Genomic DNA, 24,523 nt, shown 5'->3' on the forward strand with positions numbered 1-24,523 from the left:
TCATATTAAAAAATAAATAAAATAATTTGTTTACATTTCTACTTGCAGCCGGTACACCTGCCGTGGCCACAAAGCAATAATTCCCCCCCCCCCCCGGTCATGTTCAGCAGGCAGTACAGTTGCTGTATTAACCCCTGTTGCATTTGCATAGCTCAAGTGAATGGGGCTGTGGAGTGGTGTTTCAGGTTTTGAGGTTAAAACAAGTGGTGCGGAGGTGACATGTCAAGGTCTACCACCAATGTCATCTAAGCCTAACACAAGGCCTGGGCTCTGCCTTGTATATTGAAACCCTTTCCCCACTTGTCCTTCCACTTTTGATTTCAACTTATTTACAGTAGCTTGCAGTCTGCCCAAAGACTTGCTCCAAAGAAACGGCTAGAAAGTAAGACTTTTTTTTTTAAAATAATTTTAAGTATGGTGTGTGATTGGGAACCAAACAAGCTTTTCTGAAATTTTGCTGCAAAGCTTTAAGAATCTGTATGATGATTCTTTTATTTTATTTTTAGTGACAAAAACCACATGCACTTTGGGGCAGTCACATGTGCCATGGGTGTTCGCTACAAATCATACTGTTCCAATCTAGTGCGGACACTTATAGTGGATCCCACACAGGAGATGCAGGACAACTACAACTTCTTGTTAAAGTTGCAGGAGGATCTGTGCAAGGAACTCAAGCATGGTAAGTAGGACAGGAAATTTATGTATAGTGTTTTTGTTTTCTCATTTATTGAGGGATGCAGGAGGATTGGACTCGGGCAAACAAGAAAACTGATGGTCAACGGTGGACAACCCCTTATACTACCCGCAGCTCTGTTGCAGCTATCTGTGTGGCCTATGTTAAACTTGACTTCTAAAGTTTTGTCACTGCGTTTGTCTGAAAGTGACCCCTTTTGGGCTCTGGGATGTGTGCGAGAGGCTTTCTAGGTCCAGAGCCTCTGCACTTATCCTGTCTCTGGTGACTGTCTCTGAGTAGGCTGATTGGGCTGGCACAGGAGATGCCTCTTTTTTGAATTGTCAGGTGCTTTTGAATTTTCCATTTTCTACTGATCCAACCAAAGAAGGGGTTAACATTGAAGGACTGAGTGCAGACCTCATCTGTTGGTTGGAGAGTTGGCGCTGAGCTCTCTCCCCATTAACCTTAAAGTATTAACCCCCAAAATACAGATCCTGTTCCCTTAAAGCAGATTAAACAGCACAGTGCTTGTGCTGTGTAATCTGCCCCCTTCTAAAAAACCTGCCTGTTCCTGCCACTTCCTGTATCCCCCCCCCCCCTCTCTACGCTGACCATGATAACCAGGGCTGCTGGGTCAATATAAGCTGTTCTTCCTCATGATCTGTCTGAATTGCGGCAATGGACTCCAGTCACCTTCAGGATTTTATGAAACCTTTTTTAGGTTCAGCTTGCGATCTAAATCCTCTTCAGGAGTAATGGCTCTCAGCCACCCCAGAGCTGTGCGAACCAGCTCCATTGAGAGCCGGTCACTCTCCTGACATGAAAATTGAAAATTGGATGCCGGGAATCCCACCTCTAATTCGCATATATGTTAACTAGAGATGCACGATTAACCGTAAAAAAATTGCAATCTCAAGATTCTATGTAAACAGTGCAGAGCCGTTCTCTGCTTAGAGCGGTAAAAAAAAACTGCCAAATGTTTATCAACATTGGTCAGCCTTGAGAGATGGGAAAGAGATGCAATGTATCATTTGGTTCTTTTAGATCAAATGGATAAAGTTCTGTCTGTAAATTAAGTCAGTTTAACCACTTAGGGCTGTTTCACACTGCTGCGATGTCCGACATTGCATGTGATTCGCACTGCACTGCAAATCACATGCGATAGAAAATAAGCGTCACGCTAGATATTAAAATATAAAGTTCATCTGAGCAAGATATGTCGGCAAGTAATGTGATAGTGGATCAAATCTCTATTAGCAGTGTCCATTACCTTGCGTCTTTTTGCTGTTCTTTGTTTAGGAATGGGGCCCAAAGATGTTCTCAACTGGAGAGTTCCACCATTTATAGACTTGTGTGAAAGGAGATCTTTCTCCCTTTCTGGGATATGGTTCGAGATGTGAGAATTGCTTCTTTCAGACTGAATTTGTCATTCTAGATTAGAAGTTCTCAACAAACAGGGCCCTCTGAGTCATCCTGTATTGATTTGTATTGTAAATGTACTGTCTTGCCCCCATGTTAAGTGCTGCGTTAACTGTTGGCACTAAATAAATCCTGAATAATAATTCTGAATGGTCAATTGTGCTCCTGCTACTCATTCAACTGTTATGTAGCTATAACCATTATTCAAGCTGAAGGTTTCAAGGCGTGTGTTCCACCCTTTCTTGTCAAGGTCTGCTCCACTTGAACTGCCTCCTAGGCTTCTTGGCATCAGGCTTCAATTTCCCAGGTTTGCAAGGCTACTCCCTGGTCTTGGTTCACAAGTTCTCTAATTTCTTCCTGTGTGTGTTCAGGCCTCATCTGATGCCAGCTACGCCTGGCGACTCCTTTTTGGTGGCTGTTAGAGCTGCAAGCAGATCTCAATTCTGTATTTTTTCTTGGTGCATTACCCACCTCTCAGGTGGAATGCTTTTGAGCATTCTGAAGGTTTGGATTTCCTGTGTCCCTTTTATGGACGAGAGAGAATTTAGATTTTTGTGCTCCTGTAAATAAAAAAAAATTTCAGAGAGGGGCATAGACCCCACCCCTTTGTGTTTATAACCGTGCTCTTAGTACTGCTTTCCTCCAACATTAAGGGAATGCTGGTGTTTTACTGGGCTGGTCTAATATTTTGTTTGCCAGTGTCCAATCCTCATTCAGCTGACAATATAACCTGAAGATTATGACATTTGTGTCCCTCAATGAAAGGTCAGTGAGATTTTTTAATGAGCACCGGAATCCTATTTTCTTTAGTAATTTTATTTTTGTTTTCTTGACAGTTTGTATTCATTTTTATTTTATTTAACAGGTTCAAAAATTGGTGAGGTCTATCATGCTATTATGGATCAGGTTAAGAAGCAGAAACCAGAACTGATGAGCAAGATCACCAAAAACCTTGGGTATGTGCTTTAAAAGTGCTGTAGGCGAGTTGGTGAAGGAGATCTTATTTTTGTTGTTGTACATCCATGTTCATAGCAAGAGGCCTGCCCTTTAACCCTTTCGCTACCAGAGCTATTTTTGCATTTAATTTGCACGCGTTTAAAATCATTTTAGACCTGAAGATTAAGTAAATCCCACAAAACATTATATATTTTTTAGAAAGCAGGCACCCTATAGAAGTAAACGGTTGCAGTTCCAGTTGTTTATGTTGTGCTATTAGTGCAACAGTTTATGAAACACAAAATGTAAGTAAAAAAAAAAATACACTAAGGTGAATTAATAGGGTTCATATACACAATAGATTACCCTGTATTTGGTAAAATATAAAAGATGTGTTTGCGCAACGTGTCAAGCTTTAAAACTGCGTGCACCAGTGAAACAAACATCTTCAAGCTTCAGTACCCTATATTTTCTATAGGAGAGGCTTTAAAAGCCCCCACAGATCATCCCTTAGAGTTAATTGTAAATAATGGGTCTAGAATTATTGCTTTCACTCCTAGTGATATGTAACGTATAGCAAAATAAATGCAATTGTGTGTAGGTGCTCCTGATGCATTTACGTTTGTACGTGCAATGGGGGTGACAGCGATACCAGGGTGTGGAAGCGATTCGGTGGCTGCAGCCGCTGGGAGTGGGTGTAGAGCCCTTATGTGGCAGTAAAGGGGTTAAAGAAACACTTAACTCAACCGAAAACTTCTTCCTTTCGTTGGATCCTAATCTGGTCTTTTCTACTCTACTCCATTTGAGCTTCAGGATGATACCACTTTGAGCAAGAGCAAAAAGTGGGGAAGCATCGCTGTCACCTTCCAGGAATCAATGCCCTACATGCCCTTCAGGAATTTCATAATTTCAACATGCTTTAAGGCCCATACATACGGTCTGACTCTGACAACAAACTTCAAAACGAGCAGGTTTTCCAAAAAACCCGACCGTGTGTACGCTCCATCGGACAAACTTTTTCGGTTTTCATCGGACAAATGTTCGCTCTGCAACCGGACAAACTTTTCGGCAACAAAAGTCCTACGGTGCAAAATCCTGTCGTGTGTACAGAAATTCATCGGACTTTAGTCCAAAGTACAAACGCATGCTCAGGACCAATGTTAAAATTAACCAACAATAGCAAAAGTTGACCAAAGTGTGGCGGTAAAGAGCAGAAAAACCATGTGATTTTGGAAAAGTTTGCTGAAAAAGTCCTGCCGTGTGTATGCATACCAAGTTCACGGCCAACACCCTTCAAACAAAAATCCATGGAAAATTTTGTTTGAAGACAGAGGCTTTAGCTACAAATGACATTCTGTCAGTAACCAGCAAGCAAACATTCAGTAATTCAAAACTTGTGGTCAAAATGTCCTCAGAGAGCTGCTTAGGAGTGAAGAAAGCAGAATGTGTGGAGTCTCCACACATTCTGCTATCTTCACTTTTAAGCAGCACTATGGATCCGGGACAAGGACTACAGGATGTTACAGATAAGCCTTCTTTCCTTACCTTCTTGTAAGTGTGTTTTTGTATAATGTGTCATCAAAAGAACCTCTTTAATACTGCACTTAGGTGGCGCTTCCTTTCTCTACCCCTCTGAGATTGGTGGCTTGGGAAAGTTTTTAGTAGCTGTATGTCAATGCATGAGTTTTTTGTATAGCAAGAATGACACCTTTAAACAAGCAGGACCAGCTTCAAGTGCCCGAATCATTGAATACATAGGTGGAAGCCAGCTTTTCTGAAATGAAATAAGTAGATGCTGAAAATCCTTGGGTAGAAATGAGAAATGCCCTACTTGGATTATATACAAAAATTTCCCAATTAAACCAAACTGATCCATTTTTTTTCCTGCTTGGAATCCTTGATCTGTTTGTCTTGTTAATATATGATGCCTCCCTTCATTCTTAAAGGTTGATGCTCCTAAATGTAGGGCTCAGTCAATTTATTTCACTGCTACATGTGTGATGGATTCAAATTGGACTCCACAATCTGGGTTACAGTTCTGAAGGAAAGATACGGCCAAAAAAATTGGCGTACAATTCCTTGGTTAACTGTGCATCCAATTTAGATTGTCAGCAATGTTCTTGGTCTAGCAATCTTATCCCACATGTCCCTACTTATTTTGGCTTTACAATAAAGATTTTCTTTTGCATAGTCTTTTTTGGTGTTCTCAGTTAATGGTTGAAAGCCTTTTCAGCTTCTGCTTCCTGTCCTTTTTACTGGCAGACCTCTTGGTGGCGCTATAGTGGACCAATTCCCCAAAAGTTGGGACGCTGTGTAAAATATACACAAAAACCGAATCCAATGATTTGCAAATCTCACACATATTGTATTCACAATGGAAAACATTCAATGTTTAAATTGAGAATGTACCGTTTTAAGTCTAGTTGATGCGGCACTCAAAAATAATGAAATTTCGATTTGTCTGACCGCAACAATTTTCCACTTTGCAACAGACCATTTTGAATGAGCTTTGGCTCAGAGAAAGACTGAGGCATTTCTGGATCATGTTCAGATATGGCTTCTTTGCACGGTAGAGCCTTAACTTGCATTTTTTGAATGGTACGGCAAAACTGTTCAGACAGATATTTGGAATTCTTCCTGAGCCAATGCAGTGATGTCGCAGAATCATGTTTGTTTTTAATGCAGTGCCACCTGAGGGCCCGAAGATCTTAGGCATCCAATATTGCATTTCGGTCTTGTTCCTTTGCGAGCAAAGGCTTCTCCAAATTCTGTCAATCTTTTGATATTGTGTACTGTAGATGATGTATTTAAAATGTTTGTTAACCCCCCAAAAAATACAGATCCTGTTTTCTTAAAGCATCTTATACAGCAGTGCTTGTGCTGTCATTTGGACCCCCATATCACCTTAAATACCTGTCTGATCCTGCCTAGCTATGCCCTCCACTCTGCAAACAAACCACAATGATCATGGTTACTGAGCCCTTGATACTGCGGTCTATTTGTTTGATAATGTCGGCCGCAGTCTGCTCTTTTGTGTCCTTCTCCCCCTACCCCCCGCCTCCGCTCCTGCTACTCTGTGCTCTCATATCGCGACATTATCAGAAATTTTCCTGTGTTCTGTAAAAATACTGCACGGTTCTACCTGTATGAGCTCCGCTCGCTCGGCTGATTGTAGAGGCTCGGCACTGTCTCCTCTCCATCTCCTCCCCGGCTGACATCAGTGGGAGGGCTCTGCCCCGCCCACTGAAGCTATGAGCCAGAGAGAACAGGGGAGAGGAATCGGCTGAACTCCTGGAGCGAAGCTTATCTAGGTAGAATGGTGCAATTTTTTATTTTTCCAGAACACAGGCACAGGGAAGCTTCTGATGGTGCAGAGGATGGAATAATGTATTTAAAGTGGTTGTTAACCCACTTCTGAATCTTTGCAATTTTACGTTATTCTGAAATTGTTCTTAGTTTTTTTATTTTTTTTTATTCCATTTATAAATCTATTTTTATTCTGTCAATTTTTAGACACAGCTGTTTCACAGATTGGTGAACCTCTGCCCATATTTACTTCTGAGACATTGAGATCCTCTTTTTTTATTTATTCCCAATCGTGCTACTGACCCTTTGCCAGTTAACCCAATTAGTTCTTCCAGCTCTTCCTTGGTACCACTTACTTTCTGTTGCCCGTCCCAATTCTTTTGAGATGTGTTGGTGCCATCTATTTCAAATTTTATCTTTTTTTTTTTTTTTAATGGTAGGTTTTATTTGATATTTCTAAACATTTTTGTTTTCTATTGTGAAGAAAATATATGGGTTTGAGATTTGCAGGCATTGTTTTTCCAACTTTTTTGGAATTGTAGGTTATATAAAGACCTTTTTGATATTTTTGACAGCTTTTTCTTTGTCTTTTTGTATAGCTTTGCCATGGGCATAGAGTTTCGGGAAGGTTCTCTTGTGATCAACAGTAAGAATCAATACAAACTAAAGAAAGGTGGGTTTCTAACCAACACAGACCAAAATCATTTGTGATGGCAAGTAGTGAAGTCAGTTTTTAACACAAAATGAAAATTCCATGTGAAGTAATGGATACATTGTAGGTTACCTACTACTTTCTGTTTTTATTTTTTTATTACTAGAAATCGGTTTTCAATGCAAGACGAAGCAGTGTTGTATGTAACATTGTATGTAACATGTTTCTATACGTAAATATCTGGTGTTGCCAATGATGAGTTGCCATGCTAATACCGACACAGCAGCCAGGAACCTATTGTTTCTGTGCTGGCAGTGGCTGAGTGTAGCCAACTTACTGAGGCAGACAGACCTTGCAAAAAGTGCATCAGGTTATGTATATTTATTTTTTCCCTTATTTCGTGTTGTAATAACCTTACAAACAGTATTTTAACAACTGAATCTGTGCTTTCTGGACAAAGTTCACTTTAATGCTAGCCCTAATAACAGCACTTGCCTTTTAGTTGGTGCTTACACAGCGAAGATTCCCCTTGCTACCACATTTCAGGGCTTTTGCCTGAGAAGCTGTTAACTGGTGCTGTTGTGTAAGAGGTGGGGATGCCACTGCATCCCCATACTGCATATTATTTATATTTTGTTCCTGTTAGCTGAATGAAGTAGTGAAGAAATTTCTGGGAATGTACTGATGGGGAGCCTTGCTTTTAAAGTAAGCCTGTTTCTATGCCTTATGCCAATTCTAGTCTGAAAGATTCAGATATTTAGCAATTTTTTGGCTATGAGCATGATAGCCGATATTTAGCCATTCCTGAGGCCCAGTTCACACTAGTGCGATGCCAGACATTGCATGTGATTCGCACCGCATTACTATTCAGAGCACATGCGATGTCTGCGTTGTGATTTCAGCCATACAAACTGTATGTCAGAAATTGCATCACATTTGCACCAAAATGTTGCAGGACACTTTTTTTTATTTTTATTTTTTTGGTCCGCCCTGGAATCGGATCGCATGGGTGTTCACACTTATGCGATCCGATTCTGCACCATTTCACAGATCACACTGCGATCTGCTAACGGCAACTTTGACCCCCGAAATGGTTCGCAGATTTGTGTGAACCACTGCGATTCAGGTGCGATACCATATGCGTTGTATATGCGCAACAAATTTTCAAATGTGTTAGAGGAGGTCTAGTGCTAGAATTGTTGCTCACGTAACTCATGCGGCGATACCTCACGTGTGGTTTGAACTGAGTTTACATTTGTGGGTGGGACTTGCATGTGCGTGTGTGCTGAAAAGCGTGAGATCGAACAAAATTCATGATAACATGCTTGCCAGCCACGATCGCGGCTTTTACAAACGCGGCCCAAACATGACGTCATAACGTTGCGCACAGGCCGCCAACAGTCATGGAGAAATCTCTATGGTCGACATCTGGCGGCCGATTCTTTCTCTGGGTCCCCGATGGCACGGGAGAGCCACTGGATGGGAGGGGGTATGGGTGTATTCCCTCCCGTCACCTGTAAGAACGATCAAGCAGCAGAACTGCTGCCGCCAGTCTTATAGTGCACAGAATCGCCGGCTGAAAACAAGATGATTCTGATAGCTGCAGGCATCATTCAGATATTCCCACTGAAAGTCAGATGTCATATGACGTCCTTGGGCTGGAAGTGGTTAAGGGCAAAATAACTTTTAACACTTGTGTAATTTTATATTAAAATCAAGCTGTACATCCACGTTGTATCATGCTCTTACTATTTTTGTGTATTGGATGACCATGTCTCCATTTCTGCATTTTTCTGTTCATTTTTATTTTTTTTGGACTGAATGTGTACATTTTATTGGTGATTTTGCGTTTGCTAGCAGCACATTATAACCTCCACATGTTTGTGGCAAACTGTTCTTTATGTAGGTATGGTATTCAGCATTCACTTGGGACTTTCTGATCTTCCAAACAAAGAAGGGAAGAAGCAAGAGGAGAAGACTTATGCCTTGTTTGTTGGGGACACCGTGCTTGTGAATGAGGTACATTAAATGTAGTTGGTGTCTTTGTTCAAAGATGCACCTTTTGTGGAATTGTGTATGGAAGACCACTTTAGAAGAGTTGATACATTTTTATTACACACAGTGTATATATCTATGTATATTTTAGTGTGTGTGTGTGTGTGTGTGTGTGTGTGTAGATTGCATGGGCTTGGTAAACATTTCATGTCAATAGCATCTTCAGAATAGAAATGTATTTACCTATAAAGACTGACACAGGGAAAAAGTATTGGATACGCTAACTGAAATGTATGTAATACTTTGTACAAAATCCTAACGAATCCAAAATCAAACAGATAACTGAAAAAAAAAAAAAAATCCTCACCCTGCTCCTTCCTGCTTGCTACTGTCACTCTAGCACACACTAGATGTCCTCGGTACAGATGGCACTGGTTTGCGGGTGGCGGGGTGACACTGGCTGGTGGCATTGACAGATGCACTGATTGGCGGTGGCACTGACAGGTTTCACACAGTGAGCCAAGTGTAACTGTATTGGTGTGTGAAACTGACAAGTAACAGAGGAGAGAGCGAGTGTGCCATCAGAATTGAGCTCGATGTGGGGGGGACCCAGCAGATATATTCCCGCCCCCACCCCAGCTGTGGTGGTGACCGAAATATTGGTATCGTAACGGCGCTGAAAAAAAATGTTGGTCGATCCTTAGTCACAATTGACAAGTGCAATCGGTCTATATGAAACACACAGCTTAGGATACTTGTTAGGTTTGGGTATAAGTATAATATGGGCCTCCTTCATGGTGTGGGGTAGGGAGCCAGTGAGTAAACAGCACTTGTACAACTTAGCCAGCCTGGGAGCAAGTAATTCAATGTGATTCCTAAGAATTCTATAGGCAAGCTGCCGGGGCATTACCTGCCCGACAGGGCAGTGTGGCTAGTGTTGCTTCTTCTGAGGTAAAATCAGCAACTAAGTTTCCTTTCGGAATCAGAAAACCAGTCTAACGCCAAGGTATCTAAGACAGCGTTCATGGACGTGGGGTCAAGCGTAGGCAGTAACGAGGTGTATAACTGTGTAAAAACGAGTGAATTCAGTCAGGATGTCTTCTTAAACAAACGCATTACTGTCCGCAGTGAGGATTTCGGAGACAACTGTGAGAGGTCTGTCATGTTGTGCCAGTAGTGCCAACAATTTACTGTTCTTGTCCCCAAACTCAAAATATGCCTGCCTCCAAGTTTTGTATGTCAAGTCTAGTTACCTCTGAGATATGGAGATGAAATTCACGTCTGAGTAAGGAGAAATGGTCAAAATTTGTGACCGTTGGAGAGGAGGCGTATTGGGTTAGGGCATGGTCAACTTTCGGCTGCAATGAGGAGACAATATAATTTTGCTCTGCCCTCACTGCTGCCAAAGCAGACATGTACTTCCCCCTGCTATTAGCCTTGAATACGTCCCAGGCCATCTCGGGGAGGCTGACTTTGCATTATTTACCCAGTACTCCCACAGTTGAGGGGGAATGCGCAACTGATTAATGGTTTATCCAATGAGGTTGCAATCGCCAAAGGGTGTGTTTTTGCGAGACCTCTGGGTTCTTGGGGGTCAATTTGAGTGGGTTATGATCAGAAAGGCCAGAGCCGAGATCTCATTACCTGGACCTCACTTAGAAGGGCTGTGTTGGTAAAAGCCAGATCTATACGTGAAGAGGTGGTGGAAAAGCAGGAATACGTTTTTTTGTCCTGAGGGTGCAACCATCGCCACACCTCAGTAAGTTCTGCAGCTTGAGCCGAAATCAGAGTTAAAGTTAGTAGGGGGTGTTGGCCTGTCTAGTTCACGTGATTGGGTGGCGTTAAAGTCACTCATGAATTAAATTTGTGCAGGACAATGCAGAGCCATCGTCTCTAACAATTGGTATAGTGGCCGTATCTGACTGGAAAGGGGTAAATAAACATTCACTATAATATACTTCCTTTTACATAGTTAACGCTAGCATCAAAAATTTCCCCTTGGGGTCCAGATGAACATCATGAATTGTGCATGGTAAGTTCTTACTGATTAGAATAGACACCCATGAGAATACGTGGAGTATATCGCATGAAGCGCCCTCTGCACCTATTGTTTTTTTAAGAGCCATTATTCTAATTCCCATGAAATGGGTCTCTTGTAAAAGTACTATATGTGGATTGTGTAATTTCAGATATTGAAACAGCCATTGCTTGTATTTGGAATTCAGTCCCCTAACATTACATGACAGAATGATCAGAGAATCTTTAGTGGTGTTGGCCATCATGGAATGATAGGGGTGAGCAAATCCAGAACAGGGCCATCACACCAGCCATCAGTACAGTATATATTAAGAATTTTGTCACCGGTTTGAGCCAATGATGCAAGCACAATCATAAGCATACACAGCATTGTAGCAACAGAAAATACCCACTATCCAGTAAAAAAAAGAAAACTCCCTACTCAGTCAAAAACATGACCAAAAAACGAAAGAAAACAGATGCAGGGTTTACTCCCAGAACTTGCCCAAAAAAGTGTAGATTTCATGTCGCTGTGACTTTGTGAAGCCTTGCACGTGGGGATGGTGCCGGTGGAGCATAATCCAGGGGAGACTCCCAACAGTACCCGGGTCAGTTCCACCAATAGGGGGGTAAAGAAACGGGCATCAAAGTATCATTGTGTCGTGTAGAAAAAGGGCTCCTCTTCTGAAACATGTGGCAAGTATCAGGTCATGTTCTCCAAGAATTGCTGCAACAGTCAGAATTGTAATCCGCTATGGAGGTCTTGAGAAAGGGTCAGCGAGAGTCAAGCCAGGAGCCTGCGGCTGCAGGGCTGTCACCGCCATCAACAATTCTGAGCTTACTGTGGGGTACAGGAGGCTGTATTTCAGCCCATTTTCTGAGGCGTTTCTGGATCTCCGTGAAGGAGCGTCAAAGCTGCTGCACTTCAGGGGAATAATCTGGATACAGAGAAATTCTGGTGTTTGCAAAGGTTGGCTTAGGCGCATTTCTGGCGGCTGCCAGTAGCTCGACCCTCAATCTTGGTAATTCAGGAGCTTTATCGTAAAGCGTCTATGTGGGACTCCGAGTATAGGTGGTGTAGTGGGGACTGCTCCACCATGAATGTAGCAGGGAGATCTTTTGAGGCCTAGCAGCGTGGCAAGGAACCCTTCAGCGAGCCCCACAACTTGCACATTATTGCGACGGAGCCTGTTCTCCATATCTACAATTCTTCCGTGTAGAGATTGTACCTGTTTTTTTGCAGGATTCTTGGCTCCCTGGAGTCATTGTAAACGGTGTCCTCCACCTGAGAAATGCGGGATTCCACCTCGGACAGCCGGGAGCAAAATGTATCCATATCGTATCTAAGAATGACCTTCGTGGTCGCGGTTTTGATTGTGGAGGTTAAAGTCTCTTTTTAAGTTAGGTTAGAACAGCCACCAGGTCTGCCGAGGAGGACTCTGTGTTTCCCATGCCTGCAGATGCCATCTGAGTGCCCCCCTGTTACTCTGAAGGAGTAGGAGAAGGCAGAATGCGTGGTCAAGATAGCCGCCGTGGGACAAGTGCGGACCTTCTTGCCGGTTTTCCGCTTCACAGAAGCCATCAAGATGATCAAGGATTGTCGATCGGTAAGGGGGACTGCTTAGCCACTGATATCTGTGGAAGGACAATCCGCATTGTCAGGATGCACAAAAGGATAAAGTAGAAGTGGAAATCAGTTACTGCATGTCCTTCCTGCTTCACATCTGGACAGTTTCTGGTCTCTTTATGTATATGGATTGCACGGGTTGTAACCAACATGTGAACATTTCATGTTAATAGCACCTTTAGAAATGTATTTACCTAGCAAAATGGTGACTTATTCAATACTTGCCGTGTGTGTGTGTGTGTGTGTGTGTGTGTGTATTTTTATGTTGACTGAACCATTTTTTTTTTTTTTTTTTTTTAGGAGGGACCAGCATCTGTTCTTACCAGTGTTAAGAAGAAAGTGAAGAATGTGGGCATCTTCCTAAAGGTGAGCGTAAAGCCTGAACCCTTATATCTATACTGGCAATGTTACACTACGTTATTGTAGAAAACAACCTCTTTTGTGGTTTGATACATTTCTGAAATGCTGTCTCCTTGGCACTGCTGTAACCTCAAAAGCAATACCTTTCGCAAACCTCTGAAGTTAAATTGTCATCTCGGGTTTTTCTTGTCCGCTTTATATTTAATTCTTAGCCCCCATTCACATCTAGGCGTTTTAACGCCTGTAGTGCTACGCCGCTGCCGCCAGAGGGATGAGAACACATGTCCCTCTATGGAGATGGTTCACATCTCCACGCCTGTCGCCTGAAAAAAGGTCCCGGACCTTTTTTTCAGGCGGCTTTCGGCGTTCGGCTAGGAGATGGGAAGCATCTCCATAGAGGAGGTCAATCTGGGGCACATCTAGGCGGACAATACCGGCGTTTTGTCGCCGCAAATCGCGGTACAAAACGCCGCTATTTGTACCGCGATTTGCGGCGACAAAACGCTGCGAATTTGTCTGCCTAGGTGTGAATGGAGCCTTAAACATTAAGTTTTTTGGAAGCAAGAAATCAACTGTTTTGCATGTTATCAGCTCTGTTCACTCCATGAAACTAAATAGAATTTAAGAATTGTATACAGAGGTGTTTGAAGCTCCTTCATTTTGGCTTGTATACAAATTGCCATTTGAGTGCTTTTTAAATATCCCTGGTATTATATAAATGGTTACTTAAATTGCTCTTTGAAATGTATAGATAAGTTGTATAAGTTTGTTTTGTCGTCGTAGCAATAAACAGGAAATCTGATTTTTCAACAGAATGAAGAGGAGGAGGAAGAGGAAGAGAACGATGAAGCGGAGGATCTCTTGGGCAGAGGAGCCAGATCCGCTGCAGTAATCACTGAAAGGACCAGAGTATGTTCTTGATAAGGGAATCTGTTGGGTAGTGGATGCAGTAGTGAAGTTTTCTATCACCTTTATACTTTTTGGTCTCATATTCATCTGTTTCGTTGATGTCATCGTTCATCCAGCTTATATATTTTGTAGAATGAAATGACGGCAGAGGAGAAAAGACGCACCCATCAAAAAGAACTTGCAGCCCAGTTAAATGAGGAAGCGAAGAGGAGGTTAACAGAGCAGAAGGGAGAACAGCAGACAATGAAGTGGGTATCTTGGTTTTGTAAATGTACTTGCCAGTATTCAAATACAGTTTCTTCTGCTGAGGTGCACAGGAATTGGCTATTCAGCTGCCTGCAGGAGGTTTAGAGACTGGCATATAAAAGAATCAGCTAGGCCTTGTATAACCACTCTATTCAGCATGTCTGAGTTTTCTGCTAGTGTTTTAGGAGGTTGGACTTCTTTTTTCTTTATCCCTGCAAAATATTTTTTTGCCATCCTGCTTTTGCTTTGTCGAATTTTTTTTTTTTTTTTTAGTGACTTAAAATTTCTTGCTGACACCACAGCATTTCTGCAGAGCTGGCTTGGGAGGCTGTACCCAGACCCTGCCGGACTAGACTTAATACGGCTAACTTGGAATGTGATTGTGACCTAAGGGCACTGAGCTCTGCATTGTGCTTTTTTCCAAACCTGAGTGTACTGTTGGCCATGGAGCGCATTGCAGGTCCATAGTCACTGAAGACTCGCTTAGTAAGAATGGTCAGGCTGAACTACCAAGAGCTACCTCACTGTTCGCACCAAAGATGTTCTCTTCACATTTATGGTCACCACTGGTTTTGAGTCTGAGCTGAGGATCAGAGTGCAGATGTCATCTATTTGGTTTAGTGGTGTTGTTCATCCTGTAGGGAGCACCTCTCTCGAAAACTGACATTATAGGAGTTATAAAGGGAAAACAAATTCTCACCTTAATGCAATCTTTTCATTATGGTGAAAAAACATCTGCTGCTGCCGGCCCCCCTTGAGCCCCCGTTATACTTGCCTGACCCCTCCAAAAGTCCCGCGCGGTCCCGAGATCCTCTTCGCTGCTCAGCCTGGCCGCTGATTGGCTAGAGCGGATGGATTGAGAGCAGCGCAGCCATTGACTGGCGCTACTGTCAATCGCATCCAGTGATGCGGGGCCGAGTGATACAGTGAGCGGCTATGGCCGCTCGCTGTATCACGGGAGCGCGCCCGCAATTAGTGACCACCTTGCGAGCTCTCGCCTGACTGGTTACTAATTGCGGGGAGGACCAGAGACCTCTGCCGAGGGACCCCAGAAGACATGGATCGGGGGCACTCTGTGCAAAACTAACTGCACAGTGGAGGTAAGTATAACATGTTTGTTATTTAAAACCCATGTGGGGGTTACAGTAAGTTTGGTGAGACCTGATTAACTCTTGTGCACTCTTCCCACTTATTTAGTCTGACTTTATGGTATCCTTGAGTTATCAAGGGACACATCAAGGGATACATGGCTATCTTTATGGAATATTTTAATTGGGTGATCTCACGTTGGGTTTCTCATTTTGTGAAATTGGTTGCCTGGGCAAGCTGTCATTTTTAACATGCATCATTCCTTGTTTAAATCCTAATGTGTGGAAATGTAGGGCCTGGGCCTTCATGTAATCTTTGATGTTCTCTTGTAGACCTGTTTCCCTTTGTGGTCTTGCCCCAGTTTTGTTTTTCTGTTGACCGCATCACGTTATTGATCCTCCCTTTTTTTTTCTTTTTTTCTTTTTTTATTAAAGTAGTCCTGTTCAACCTGTTTTGGTGAGGTTTATTTTATTATCTACAACCTGTTGCTGATTTAGGCTCAGTGTTTCCTATGAGTGGAGTCACTGGGGGATATTGCCCCTACAGGTAGTTCTGAGTTACTGACAATTCGCAGTCCCCTTTTGAGCCTGACTGTGTCCAAATTGCTGTCCCCCAACCCCCCCCCCCCCATTTTTTTTTCCTTGCTGTCCATTGAAGGACTTGGGTCTCTTGGTTACTTCTTTTACACAAAGCCTGAGGCATTCTAGATGGAGAATGGTGTTTTACAGCAGCTGGCTTGCTATTTTTGTGTCCAAACCTCCTGCAGGCGTAACTCGCTGTATATAAATTTCTGTGTCCAGTAATGGATTACATTTTATGATCAGCACAAGTCTTATTTTTTACTAACGCAAAATTACTTTTTTAATTTACATTTTTTTTTCCTGTTCTGCTAGAGCTCGCAAGTCTAATGTCTCTTACAAAAACCCATCTCAAATGCCAAAAGAATCAGAGATCCGGGAGATGAAACTTTATATAGATAAGAAGTACGAGACTGTAATTATGCCTGTTTTTGGCATTGCTACCCCGTTCCATATTGCCACCATAAAGGTAAGAATTTTTTAAAGTCTTTACTTCACCTTTTTTGCCACCTGTACACCCCCAATGGACAAGAGCACTTTTTAGATCTCTGCTGCAAACCAGTTCTACAGTAACTTTTGCATTACTTAAAGCGGAGGTCCGCTGTGGTTGGGCGTGACCTATGCCCGGAAGTGGGTGCAATTTCCTGTATTATACAGGTATCTGCACCCCTCCTGAAAGGTGCCAAATGTGACGCTGGAGGGGGGGGAGGGTTCCGAAAAGCAGATGTTCTATTTTTGTGTGGACCTCGGCTTTAAGATAACAAAGTAGTACACGTACATTGCTAGGACTAAGCTTTCGTGTTTATGATATTTTGCAAAAACTAAAAAATGTAGCCTTATTTTTGTTCCAAATTGTTAATGGTAGTTTAAAATGTCAATCTATTATTTATTGTGTTTTAACCACTTAAGCCCCGGACCATTTTATTGCTAAATGCCCAGGCCAGGTTTTGCGATTCGGCACTGTCACTTTAACAGACAATTGCGCGGTCGTGCGACGTGGCTCCCAAACAAAATTGGCGTCCTTTTTTCCCCACAAATAGAGCTTTCTTTTGGTGGTATTTGATCACCTCTGCGGTTTTTATTTTTTTCGCTATAAACAAAAATAGAGCGACAATTTTGAAAAAATGCAATATTTTTTACTTTTTGCTATAATAAATATCCCCCAAAAACATATATAAAAAACTTTTTTTCCTCAGTTTAGGCCGATACGTATTCTTCTACATATTTTTGGTAAAAAAATCGCAATAAGTGTTTATCGATTGGTTTGCGCGAAATTTATAGCGTTTACGAAATAGGGGATAGTTTTATTGCATTTTTATTATTTTATTTTTATTTTTTACTACTATTGGCGGCGATCAGCGATTTTTTTTTTTTCGTGACTGCGACATTATGGCGGACAATTTTGACACATTTTTGGGACCATTGTAATTTTCACAGCCAAAAATGCATTTAAATTGCATTGATTATTGTGAAAATGACAGTTGCAGTTTGGGAGTTAACCACAGGGGGCGCTGTAGGAGTTAGGGTTCACCTAGTGTGTGTTTACAACTGTAGGGGGGTGTGGCTGTAGGACTGACGTCATCGATAGTCTCCCTATAAAAGGGATCACTCGATCGATGCAGCCGCCACAGTGAAGCACGGGGAAGCCGTGTTTACATACGGCTCTCCCCGTTCTTCAGCTCCGGGGATCTGCCTGTACGTGCCATTCTGTGGACGTAAATAGGCGTGCGGCGGGTGTTAAGTGGTTAAAATGACACTGACATTATGAATCTAGTACAAACTATTGCAGTGTTTTTTTTACAAATAAAATAGGGGGGTTTTTTTTGTGTGTGCTTCAACCACTTCCATGCCAGGTCTTTTCTGGAACCTTTTTTTTTTTTTTTTTAAAGACCCTAATGAAAAAATGTCAGTCGCTGCAATTTTTTATATCACACCGTATTGCGCAAAAGTTTTTTAAGTGCATTTTTGAGGGGGGGGTGGGTTCATGAATTAAAAAAAATAACAGTAAAGTTAGCCCAATATTTTTGTATAATTTGAAAGATGTTACACTGAGTAAATAGATACCCAACATGTCATGCTTTAAAATTGCACCCACTTGTAGAATGGCGCCAAACTTTGGTACGTAAATATCTAAAACATTTTTACAGGTTGCCAATTAAGTTACAGAGGAGGTCCTGGGCTAGAATTGTTGCTCTCGGGCTAATGCATGTGGCGATACCTCACATGTGCGATTTAAACGTTGTTTTCATATATGGGTGCGTCTTGCATACGTATGCGTTTGTTTCTGTGCTTCAGGCTGGAAAGGCTGAGATCAAAACACGAATGTCGCCTCCCGCTGCATGTAAGAACAATCAAGTGGCTGAACTGCTGCTATGATTGTTCCTACGGTGCACAGAATCGCTGGCTGTATAATGTATCTGAATGATGCATGTAGCTGCAGGCATCATTCAGATATGCCCACTGAAAGTTAGACGTCATATGATGTCCTTGGGCTGGAAGTGGTTAAATACTGTGACATTTCATATTTCTGATGTGTCTGTGTTACTATGTACTTGCATTAAAAAGCATTCTTTGTATTGTATCCTTTGTTTGAAACACCAGGTGATCCCACCAGTCTTCCTGCTTTCCCATTTTAAACTGCCCAAGCCAGGATGGGCATGCTTTCTTTCTTGTACTCGCTCACCAGTCTGGGTCATGATACACCTCATCTATGACTGTGTGTTGTGTGGGTGCCACTTGCTCACTTTTCCTAATTCAGGGTTGGTACTCTAGTAGAAAAACAGTCTTCCCTTTGAGCACCTCTCATTTTTGGTCTGGTCTCTTGTTCTGGTAGCGTTTTTCTTCCTAATTTTTTGGTGGCTTTTTGATTGACAACCAGGTTGATCCTCTCTGCTCTCAACTTTCTTGTCCCAGTTTTTCCTCATCTTGCAAGGGCTTCTCTTCATCCAACCTTTACTTGGCCTTTGTTCCTTCAGATGGCTCCTCTGAAATACATAACTGTTCCCAAATCCATTTTGCACTGTCTGTGCCTACCCATCAGCTTGACTGCTTTAGCATCCCAGCTATTTCTGAATTGATATATTTATTCAGCATAAAACATATATCAAAAAAACCTTCATATACCCCCTCACTGTCCTGTCTGTTTTTTTTTTTTTCAGTCCACGCTGGGCGGTACTGGAGATTCAGTTTCCTGTGTTCCCGGTCCGACTGAAGGGAAGTGAGCACTCAGTGTGCACTTCCTGTCAGTCCGGCCATGAACAGGAAACGGAATCTCCTGTACCACGCGCAGGACTCAAGGAGGAAGGAAGAGGAGCTTGGCCACGCTATAGCCTGGGAAGGGGAAGTTGGGGGGCCCCAGGCCAGCTCAGGGCCACAAGCAATTGTTTTGCCTGTCATGTAGCAATGGGGCCCTCCACCCCCCCCAATCTCCTTTCCTGGGAAGTTAAAAGATAAAATAAAAATTTCTTCCAGCCTATGAAGAAACATAGGTCCCACACCTCTGTGTAGCCCTATGTACTGTTTGCTCACAAAAATTAGGCATGCTGGGCAGAGGAGTTCTACAGGGACTTGCTTACTTTTTTTTCTTTGCCAGCCTTGTAACCTTCTTTAGACATCACTATAAACGGACTGTTCAGAATTCCTATGCCCCTCAATGGACTTGCAGATAATTTTGTGCCTACCACAATACAGCCTTATTAATTTTTTGACCAGTCTTAAGCTTATACACAACTTATACACAACTTTGAGACAAATTGTTTGATTTTTTTTTTTCCCCACAGAATATCAGTATGTCAGTTGAAGGTGATTATACTTACCTCCGAATCAACTTCTACTGCCCAGGCAGTGCCCTAGGGCGCAATGAAGGAAACATATTTCCCAACCCTGATGCCACATTTGTAAAGGAAATGTAAGTGAATTTTCTTTTCCAAGAGTCCTTTTTTTCTTTTTCTTTTTTTTTTGTTAGGGCAATTACAAAACAACAAAATGTAGTAATTTCTAGATGGTACAGTATTGTGCAATACATTACTCAGAAGGTAACTGAGACAATGAGGTATTGCAGACAAAAGCATACAGTAATTTCCTGTCTCCCTTCTCAAATTGGTACAACAGAAGATGGCTAGGGGAGCAACACAATGATATCACAATTATAGCTATACTCCTTGGACTTGGGACAGGATTGAGGTAAATAGAAGGCCAGAGTGACTATTAAGGGCCTGTTTTGCGCCCCCCCCCCCCCCACACACGTGTGGGCCTAGAGCCCGCTTATACTGCACCATGCCCATGTTGTAATGCCTAATAACGATGCAGAGAAGTCCGTAAAAAATACAGAAGGTAAAGAACAGGTAGAATAGAAAGTGCTAAATATAAAGAGTATTCACGCGTTACTGAGGAACAGCTGAATGACAGCTGTGAAGGGGTTAAGTATGAATCAACTGCTACAAAACACTGAAGGGTAAAACCAAGACCCGAGTGTGCATGAATATAAAAGTAGTGCTGAGCTGTTGATAAAATTATATGCAAAAGTATAAAAACGCACAAACATAAAAGCAATAATAGGTGAAAAGTGCAAAATATTGTGCAAGTGGCAAAATATGCAAAGGTATAAAAACGCACAAGCATAAAAGCAATGAGTGTAAAAACGCGCAAACATAAAAGCAATGATAATAGGTGCAAAGTGAAAGATATTGTGCAAGTGGCAAACTAAATAACGTGCCAAACAATATCGTGTTCAAATAAACCTCAAATGGTACAAGCGCAATTAACATCTGCTCTGAAACAATCACATTTGCTGTGAAATATGTAAATATAGAAGTAAAGAATAAAAAGTGCACCCTTTCCAATCAAAACGCAAATCATTTAAAACAACTCATAAGCCATCCGATACTTAATCCCAGGTTCCAATATTGTGTCGAAGGCAAGTTTATGTAAAATTGCCGAAAGGGGTTCATCATGATCCATGTCACCTTGGTCATTATCAAGTTGAAGGAAATTGTGGAGGTCTTCCATGACCTAGCTATTGCCATACTAGCTGCCCCAAAAACAAATGTTTTCTAAGTCTCCATGTGTCTTGGCGCTCCCTCTAATGGGCAACCCAGCAATGCTTGCTGTGGTAATTTGAGAAGGTTCAACTGGGTAAGAGAAATATATTTGCAGATTCAGAACTGCTTAGCTTTTGGGCATGCCCACCATATGTGGAATACACAGAGCCTTCCATATCAGTGTCTAGAGCACAAAGGGCAAGCACCTGGGACACAAGAAGCCACCCTCACTGGTACCATACCAGTGCAAGAAAACTTTATAATTCAATTTGTCTTCTAATATAAATTTCTATAGTCTTCTATTTCTTACAATTTTTGTTTTATTCAGAACCTATCGAGCCTCCAATATGAAGACCCCAGGTGAAACATCTGTGCCATCACTAAACTTGCAGAATGCTTTCCGCATAATAAAGGAAGTGCAGAAACGATATAAGACCCGGGAGGCAGAAGAAAAAGAGAAAGAGGTGAGAGGATAAATGAGTAGCTTAATTTGTTTTTACTTTTTGATTATGTATGTTTTCTCTTAATTGCATCTGGTCTTTGATTCTTTTTCCCCTTACAGGGCATCGTCAAACAAGATTCTCTCGTAATCAACCTCAATCGTAGCAATCCCAAACTGAAAGACCTTTATATCAGGCCAAACATTGCCCAGAAGAGAATGCAGGGCTCTCTTGAAGCCCATGTAAATGGTAGGTATGCGTTGTCAGAGGTAGGCTTTTATAAAACCTCAAGTAAAGATGTGCAGATGCCAACACACAAGAGTTAAGTTATAGTTCACTTAACGGTTTGGTGAGATGCAAGTTTAGTGTGTAAATTAAGCTTGTCTCTCTGGCATCCTTTACAAGATGCAGTAGTGGTAAAACACTGCTTCCTTTCTGTGCATATGCTGCTTGCACACTTCCGGTGCTTGGTCTGTGCTTTCTGTTGCTTGAATTAGTGGAAGTCCTGGGGATTTCTGGACTTCTCACTAGCAGAGTGCAGTAAGGAGAACTTTGTGCTTAAAAAAAGAAATAAAAAAAACAGTAAAAGGCAGCGGAAATTATCCTTTATGACGGTGAGAAACTACTGGTTGAAAACATGTCTTGCTACTGTTCCTTTAATTTAAAGGGTCGTTGACAATGTGTAAAAGTCCAAAATGCGGCGCTTAAGAGTAACAGTAAGTCCAAAGAGGGAGAGTTGTATACACCCGTCACCAGCTTCAGTGTGTAAATGACAGCGCTCGCCACCACGTGGAATTTCAATCTGCTTACCAGATAGCTGGAAGTAGTATGCATATAATGGAAACCCAAAAATACATCTTCAGTATTTAGCTTTACATGGAATCCAACCCAGGGTAGCGACTGGACTCGTCACATAACATTCACACAGTACAGTCATCTTTAGATTCTCACACCAGGTGTAAAGCGTTCACCATATCAGCCAGCGATACCCAATGAAGAAATAAGGCAGCCAATAGTGAAGCCCGTAATTTCATATAAAATGTATTCGTAGTAACTTAGTTTTAGTACAGGAATGAATGCATCACCAAATTTGAATGGCCGCGGTTGGCACGCTGAGAGCCGAAGCCATTCAAATTTTGTGATGCGTTCATTCCTGTACTAAAACTGTAAATTACTACAAATTTTTATGAAATTACGGGCTTCACTATTGGCTGCCTTATTTCTTCATTGGGTATCGCTGGCTGATATGGTGAACGCTTTACATCTGGTGTGAGAATCTAAAGAAGACTACTGTGTGAATGTTATCTGACGACCAGTCGCTAACCTGGGTTGGATTCCATGTAAAGTTGAATACTTGAGATTTGTGTTTGGATTTCCATTATATGCATACTACTTCCAACTATCTGGTAAGCAGATTGAATGTCCACGTGGTGGGCGAGTGCTGTCATTTACACACTGAAGCTGGTGACGGTTGTATTCAACTCTCCCTCTTTGGACTCATTGTTGCTCTTAAGCGCTGCATTTTGGACTTTTATTTGTATGTTTGGTGATCAACAAATTGTGCTGGCTGCTTTATTCACCTTATCACATTTGGTAGCACAGATATTGACCTGTCTATTAATGTGTAGCCACTATGTCTAATACAAATTTGTTAATTTAGGTTTTCGCTTCACGTCTGTTAGAGGAGACAAAGTGGATATTTTATACAATAACATCAAACATGCACTTTTCCAGCCGTGTGATGGAGAGATGATTATTGTACTTCATTTTCATCTTAAGGTAACAATTATGCATCAATGATTTTCTTGATGTAACCGGAAGTCTGGTTACTTCTACTAATATACAGTTTTTTTTTTTTACTGTGAAACAGAATGCCATAATGTTTGGAAAGAAGAGGCATACAGATGTCCAGTTCTATACAGAAGTTGGAGAGATCACAACAGATCTTGGAAAACACCAGCACATGCATGACCGAGATGATCTTTATGCTGAACAGGTGAGCTTAAGTCATTACGAAGATGTTGGGCGGCTTATACATCTTGAATATCCCAGACTCTGTACATCGGTAGTGGACAACTTAGTAAAAAATAGTGCAGCCCCAGATGTGTCCAGAGGGACGCACAGTAGGAGGATGGATGATGCCGGGTGTGTGCTAATGAGGTCAGCTGGTCAACTCCTTTCTGTGTCATGACCTCTAGTCTGTCCAGGAAGTATGACATTACTAATGGATATGTTTGGAAACAAGGATGAGGATAAGCGAAGTAAGCGTGTGTAGTATTAATGGAATGCTTTGATATTTTTGCAAAATAAGTACATTAATGCTATATTGGTACATAGGCGGGGCTGGAATTTAAAAGAAAAAAAGTGAACAAAGATGAGCTTATCCTTTAAGAGTAACTCTGGTAAACTGTGTTTGCCCCAAATTGTGTTAAGGGAGGTGGATCCGGACTCCCTACAGATGGTTGTAGTCGTTTTTATGATGGTAGTGCCTTGAAGAATACCTTTTTGCAGTATACAGAATTAAGTAGAGTCTGGATTCATAAGGTCCAGGGGAACATTCATCCATTACTTGGTTTTGAGACGAAGTGTTCAAAAGACTAAGAATCTTTCAAACACTTGCAGTAGAGCCAATAGATGTAACAGATGTTTGGTTGGGATCCTCCAGATAAATCGGGGTAGTCTCCACATATAAAGAAACGACATGTTTTTGTAAAGAATTTATCTGAAGGTCCTTAAAGTTAAGCAGAAAAAAACATTTGGCAAACAGGCAGGATTTTATTGTAGACAAGGCATACTATGTCTCTCCTGCAATAAAGTGCCATTACCTGCCTCTATGCTGAACTGCATACATTCACATTGAAGTAGAGCCTTTCCCTGGTTTTAATAGAAGTTCCATTAAGGCTTGTCTTGCAAAATTCTGATCTAATCATAATAGGCAACGTATTAAAATTCCAATGGGTTATAGGCTCGTTCCTTCAGGTGGTTGGGCACTGGCAAGCATTTGAGTACACTCCTGGGGCGCCTCCCCTATAACCCTATCCCACTCATTGCTAATGTCCTGAACCTGATGGACCTCTTTTCCCCGATGGACCTCTTTTCCCCGATGGACCTCTTTTCCCCGATGGACCTCTTTTCCCCGATGGACCTCTTTTCCCCGATGGACCTCTTTTCCCCGATGGACCTCTTTTCCCCGATGGACCTCTTTTCCCCGATGGACCTCTTTTCCCCGATGGACCTC

The 24,523-nt window shown here is 41.9% G+C and overlaps 1 protein-coding gene and 1 non-coding gene across 2 annotated transcripts in view; both read left to right on the top strand.

Annotated features, from left to right (window-relative positions):
• Positions 1 to 24,523, top strand: part of SUPT16H (SPT16 homolog, facilitates chromatin remodeling subunit) — a 73,340-nt gene that overhangs the window by 32,589 nt on the left and 16,228 nt on the right. Inside the window, exons 7-19 of the mRNA XM_040352962.1 lie at positions 507 to 679; positions 2,958 to 3,048; positions 6,934 to 7,007; positions 8,893 to 9,005; positions 12,925 to 12,990; positions 13,798 to 13,893; positions 14,026 to 14,141; positions 16,122 to 16,275; positions 19,586 to 19,713; positions 21,174 to 21,309; positions 21,408 to 21,534; positions 22,946 to 23,064; positions 23,156 to 23,281. Of these exons, the coding sequence (XP_040208896.1) occupies positions 507 to 679; positions 2,958 to 3,048; positions 6,934 to 7,007; positions 8,893 to 9,005; positions 12,925 to 12,990; positions 13,798 to 13,893; positions 14,026 to 14,141; positions 16,122 to 16,275; positions 19,586 to 19,713; positions 21,174 to 21,309; positions 21,408 to 21,534; positions 22,946 to 23,064; positions 23,156 to 23,281 (1,519 nt within the window). The remainder of the gene's footprint in view (positions 1 to 506; positions 680 to 2,957; positions 3,049 to 6,933; positions 7,008 to 8,892; positions 9,006 to 12,924; positions 12,991 to 13,797; positions 13,894 to 14,025; positions 14,142 to 16,121; positions 16,276 to 19,585; positions 19,714 to 21,173; positions 21,310 to 21,407; positions 21,535 to 22,945; positions 23,065 to 23,155; positions 23,282 to 24,523) is intronic.
• Positions 7,234 to 7,331, top strand: LOC120925404. The gene has a single exon (XR_005746678.1). It is a non-coding gene; the product is annotated as a small nucleolar RNA U6-53/MBII-28 (small nucleolar RNA).

The sequence above is a fragment of the Rana temporaria genome, chromosome 1, assembly GCF_905171775.1.
Source record: "Rana temporaria chromosome 1, aRanTem1.1, whole genome shotgun sequence".
In the NCBI taxonomy this organism is placed as follows: domain Eukaryota; kingdom Metazoa; phylum Chordata; class Amphibia; order Anura; family Ranidae; genus Rana; species Rana temporaria.